The sequence below is a fragment of the Engystomops pustulosus genome, chromosome 8 (genome assembly GCF_040894005.1).
Source record: "Engystomops pustulosus chromosome 8, aEngPut4.maternal, whole genome shotgun sequence".
Lineage (NCBI taxonomy): Eukaryota > Metazoa > Chordata > Amphibia > Anura > Leptodactylidae > Engystomops > Engystomops pustulosus.
In genome coordinates, this window is record NC_092418.1 from 65,563,762 (window position 1) to 65,569,304 (window position 5,543).

Genomic DNA, 5,543 nt, shown 5'->3' on the forward strand with positions numbered 1-5,543 from the left:
GTAGCTTTATTATTATTTATTATTATTTTTTTATACCAACAGTCTTTTAATTGTTTTAAAAGGTCTGATTCCTGTTTATTATCTTCATTTTAAACTGTACCTATTCCTTCCTTAAAAAGATCTTTTAATTGTGCTTGCCAGATTTTCTCTTTGGTTTTGGCATCCATAGTAGTGAAAAAATGTACTGTAATTATACAGGGATTAAATTAATTCAACCAAACAAATGTCCTCTCCCAGACACATTAATTTGGTATCACTCTATACCAGTGATGGCGAACCTTTTAGAGCCTGAGTGCCCAAACTTCAACCAAAAGCCACTTATTTATTGCAAAGTGCCAGCACAGCAATTTAAGCAGTAATTTATTTTTCCTTGTTCTTTGACAACTTTCAATTGTTCAGCCTCCTAAAGACACCAAGGCAGCTGAAAGGAGGAGGGCAAATTTGCCAATCATTGTAGGAAGATTCTGTAGGAAGATTCTTTGAGTCATGATGGAGTGGGCTCCAAGTGCCGCCTTTGGCACCAGTGCCATGGGTTCGCCACCACTGTTCTCTACCATATTACTCTCTAGACTGCACCTATCAATAGACACCTCCAGATAGCTGTAGATTTTCCAATTATGTAATCAGTGCCCAACTTTAAGTGTCCAATGATGTAATCCAAAACCAAGGGCAACTGAAATTATGTACACCAGGATTGATAGAGACAGATTGGAATTATATCTGTGAAATGCTGTAATTTTGCTAATAACAGTGAATTAGAGATTGTGTTATTTTGTTATCCTGAGTATATTTAATAAATGTGTCTTCGTGGGAATACCCCTTTAAGCTCTGGGATGAATGACAGCATTTAGAAGACTATGACAGTGACACACAGCTGTTGGAAGATGCTACAGCACGTTTGAATCTTCAGTTTGTTTTTTAAAATTTCAAATATCATCCTTAATGGATGCAGATTTAAGTTTAAACACAGATAGCTTCTTTGTAGTTAGGATACACCTTGTTGAACAAATAAAACAAACAAATTAATAATATTTTATATATGGACACAGATGACTACTAGTTAAAGATGGTTGCTTTACTATAGTCCCAGACTGCAATGATCAGCTGTAAGGTGTCTGTAATGAAGCTTTATTGATAATCCTTGGTCCCATTACACTAAAAAATATTGAAAATCCAAGTGTCACTGGGGCAAAAAAATGTTTTTGTCTGTAGCTGCAATTATAAAATATATAGTTCTGACTTACATACAAATTTAACTTAAGAACAAACCAAGAGAGAGAGAAAGAGAATCAGATTGGAATAAAAGATTTATGTGTAATGTTCTGGGAGAAGCTTCTACAAAGTTGTGCAAGCAAAAATACTGCAACAAAAGTCACAGCAGATACTGAAAAGTCTTCAGAGAACAAAGCTTTTCATTCTGATTAGTTGGCAAAATGTCAGCAGTATCTAAACGCAATAGAGGATGGAAGTATAAAAGGGTCTCTGCACTCCTTGTATCTATTGGATAACACTAGTCCAAAAGGCAAAATGGGAAAGGTAAGAAAATAAAATTATCCTTTAGTTCCAAATGCATTTTCCTATTTTATGTAATAAAATGATTTATTATCTGCTTTAGATTATATATTTAGATTTTGAAGTAAGGATTTTATTTTTTTCCTTTAAGTTACTCACCAGTAAGGACCTCCCTTAACTAACGTAACTCATTGTGACCGATGTTTATAATTTAATGAAATTAATTTCCTACATTCATCTACTAATATATACAAATATATCTTACCCTCACACTATCCTACCATAAGCAATTCCATCAGAGCTATTATTGTAATACAACCCAATCCATTGTAATGTATGTATTTGTATTAATTGAAAGCATTTGTTATTAATTAATGCAATGTAATGCGAACCATTCACAAAATACACATACAAAAGTACCTTTTCAATTCATTATAATGTACTCATTCATATTGTAATGTAAAGCAATTGAAGTTAATGTAATTCAATGTAACCCAATTCATCTTATTACTCATTTGAGGTCCCATTATCCGACTAATCTTCACATTATAACCTTGACTCCTGATCCCTAGAACAGAAGTAGTTTTTTTTTATTTATGTAAGCGCTATGATATTGTCAGTACCCTTCCAGCAACCGCGCAACCACAACCAGGCTTGGTGCTAGCAGTCAGACTAGGTGAGTGCTGGCGAACTCACCCTGCGACGTCCCTGGTAAGGGCGAACCGACTATCAGGAACCTGAGTGACCCTACAAGATGACAGGGAAAACTCACTTCGTCTGGCAGCTGCTGGATGGTGGAGCAGACAGGTAACCGGAATACAGATATAGGTCAGTGTTCACACTGGTAACACTAGGAGATAAACGATACTGAGGGACAAACAACAGATACAGACAGACAAGCGGAGTCAACCAAAACCAAGACGGCGGCAAAGGTACAGAATCGTATAGCAAGTAGAATGGTCAGTAGGCAAAGCAGAAGTCAATACACAGAATAGCAAGAAACGCAATAGCAAGAGCACTAGATACACAGATAGACTGCAATAACCAGCCCCTAATGAAGGGCTGGGCAGAATATAAGGGAATAATGGACACTACCTCCAGCACTGACTGGCTCAGCCGTCCATCCACTCAAACTGCAGCTGCAGACAAAATGAGTCCAAAGACACACCCAGCTTTCCCAGGATCAGAAATGGAGCTGTCTATCACAGGCAGCTCTGGGTGTGGTTTTCCAGCAAGAAGCTTTAAACCTGAACTCATCAGAACAATTTGCGAGTTCTGACAGATATACATTTTTTATTCAATATCGGAGCCATGAGCGCGATCATGCTTGCTTATGCAACACACGTCGTCGCATCAGTCAGCAGATATCTACAGTAAGCCATACGCTACTTGAAAGCTAATTTCAGTAATTAACCCCTCACCCATGCTGCAGGCAAGCTATGCTGACACATTTATCTATTTATTAAAAAGTCTCTAGATTTAAAACTCCTGATGTTTTACTGAACCATCTATCCATTCAGTTATTGATATGTTCATATTATTGCCTCATATATATATACAAAAGGAAAGTACCAGCAGCACAAACAATATAATGTCATCCATCTATTTTTTTATCTGTATGATTTCTCCGTACTCTCACATAAAGACCAACCTAATGTCTATATTTTTAAAGTTATGTTTTTTATCATTCTAAACCAACAAATTTAATGGTTCATTAGCATGTGACACTATAGTTGTCAATATGTATTTTCCCACAATATCTATTCTCTCTATGATTTTAAAGCAATGAATTAATAAATGGTTCTTTTTAATTAATTAATAATTGATATTTTTAAATTAATAATTAATTTCATAGTTAATATTTTGACATTTTATTTGTGCCTTAATTATGCATAGTCCAAATATTATTTTATTGTAATATTATTTGATTAATGTTTGTACAATCAGTACCCATTACTTTTATATCTTGCTCCAATCATTCAATACTTTATACACGATTTTACACTTTCCCCCTTGTATTTTTATGTCCCCTTATTCTCTTTCAGCTTGATAAAGGAGTCATATTGGACTCCAAAATGCATTATGTTCCAGAGATCCCGAATAAAATATTTGTTTATAATACAACTCCCGTTTACGTGAATACCGTGGCAAATATCCCCCTCTATCTCCCTAAACTAGCAGCACCCCAAAGTAATGATTGAAATATCTTTTCTAAAACCGTCCCCCATTTAACTAAAAATTGTCTCCAAAATACAAATGAGCTGAAAAGACCGGGAGAGACATGGTGAGTGGCTGCAAGCATCAATTGCGGACCTTAACCCTTAAAATGCCACCGGCATTGGAGAGAATCCACGGGAGAATCCAAGGTTACATAGTAGTGAACACACGCAGCTGGCATGTAAATTAACATAAAGCTGTGAACTACATTATAAGATTTTTACATTTACTCAAAATGTTGCAGAAACAAGAATTTATCTAAATATAGGTAACTTAATTGGTGATGAGCTGACCCCATCAGGTTCTGGTTTGGGTTTGCTGAGTTGGTTCGAACCTCAAATAAAAGTTTAGTTGAGTACCTGAAACTGAACACAGGTAGATAACACCTGTGATCAGTATAGATTGATGAGCTGACCATGCCATTGACATTTAAAGTTTTAAAACCTGCAATGATTAGTGCCAGCACCGATGAAGAGTGTTTAGGTAACTAAACTGAACTTTTGTACAAAGTTAGGTGAACTTGGTTAACCTGAACAAGTCCACTAACCACTAATTGAATTACATATATGTAGATGTACTCTTGTTTCAGCATTTTTTTGTGTAAATGTAAAAATTTATTTTTTTACTAATTTCTTACTAATTTCAAGGCTTTTTAGTATAGCAATTTTATTAATTTCATTTCATCTTTGTAGATTATCTTCTACGAAGACAGGAACTTCCAGGGGCGCTCTTATGAGTGCCACTCTGAATGTCCAGAATTGTCCTCATACTTCAGACGTTGTAACTCTATCCGTGTAGAAAGTGGTAACTGGATCTTGTATGAACACCCCAACTACAGAGGACACCAGTACTTCCTTCACAGAGGAGAGTATCCTGACTTCCAGCAATGGATGGGTTATAATGACTCTATACGATCTTGTCGCCTAAGCCCTCAGGTCAGTTGTTTTTAAAATATTTTCTTTAATTAAATAACCCTAATATGACAATCTTTCTAGGTATTGTAATTCACTCTTTCTATTTATAGTTTTCATTGACAATTTTAATGTTTTTCATCCATTGAATAGATACCCTTGATAGATGAGTAACTTCATTCCATAAAGTTCATAAATAATGTTCATTCCAAGGTTATTTCATGAAAATATTCAATTTCAATCATTTTTCCTGACAACAGCATCAAGGTTCATTCAGAGTCAGGATTTATGAAAAGGAAGATCTCCGTGGTCAGATGATGGAGTTCAATGAAGATTGTCCTCATGTTTATGAGAGATTCCGCTACAACGACATTCATTCCTGTCAAGTACAAGATGGATACTGGATGTTTTATGAGGAGCCCAACTACAGGGGACGTCAGTATTACCTGAGACCTGGAGAGTACAGGAGATACAGCGACTGGGGAGCTTCCAACCCAAGAATTGGTTCCTTCAGACGTGTTCATCATTTCCAGTAAAGTCATTAAAATCATACTATTTCTTCATTGAGATAAATTAGAAAAGTGGTTCAGTGTATTCAAGCAAATAGTTCACTGTATTCAATCATAAAATAATAATAAATATTCTTGGAAATCTCTGATGCCAATATTTATCTGTAATATAGTCCTATCATTTGTTATGTCATTTCAGTTCAAAAACTTTTGTAGCTATTTAACCCTTTCAGGACCCGGCCCTTTTTTGTTTTTTCATTTTCATTTTTTACTCCCCATGATCAAAAATCCATAACTTTTTTATTTTTCCATGTACAGAGCTGTGTGACAGCTTATTTTCTGCGTAACAAATTGCACTTCATAGAGATGGTATTGAATATTCCATGCCGTGTAC

At 35.4% G+C, this 5,543-nt stretch overlaps 1 protein-coding gene across 1 annotated transcript; it reads left to right on the forward strand.

Annotated features, from left to right (window-relative positions):
• The first annotated feature begins 1,478 nt into the window (after positions 1-1,478).
• LOC140074532 (gamma-crystallin-3-like) lies at positions 1,479-5,306 on the forward strand. The gene is made up of 3 exons (XM_072119505.1): positions 1,479-1,536; positions 4,422-4,664; positions 4,901-5,306. Exons 1-3 carry the CDS (start codon positions 1,528-1,530, stop codon positions 5,174-5,176), a joined length of 528 nt encoding a protein of 175 aa, XP_071975606.1. The 5' UTR covers positions 1,479-1,527; the 3' UTR covers positions 5,177-5,306.
• The last annotated feature ends 237 nt before the right edge of the window (positions 5,307-5,543 follow it).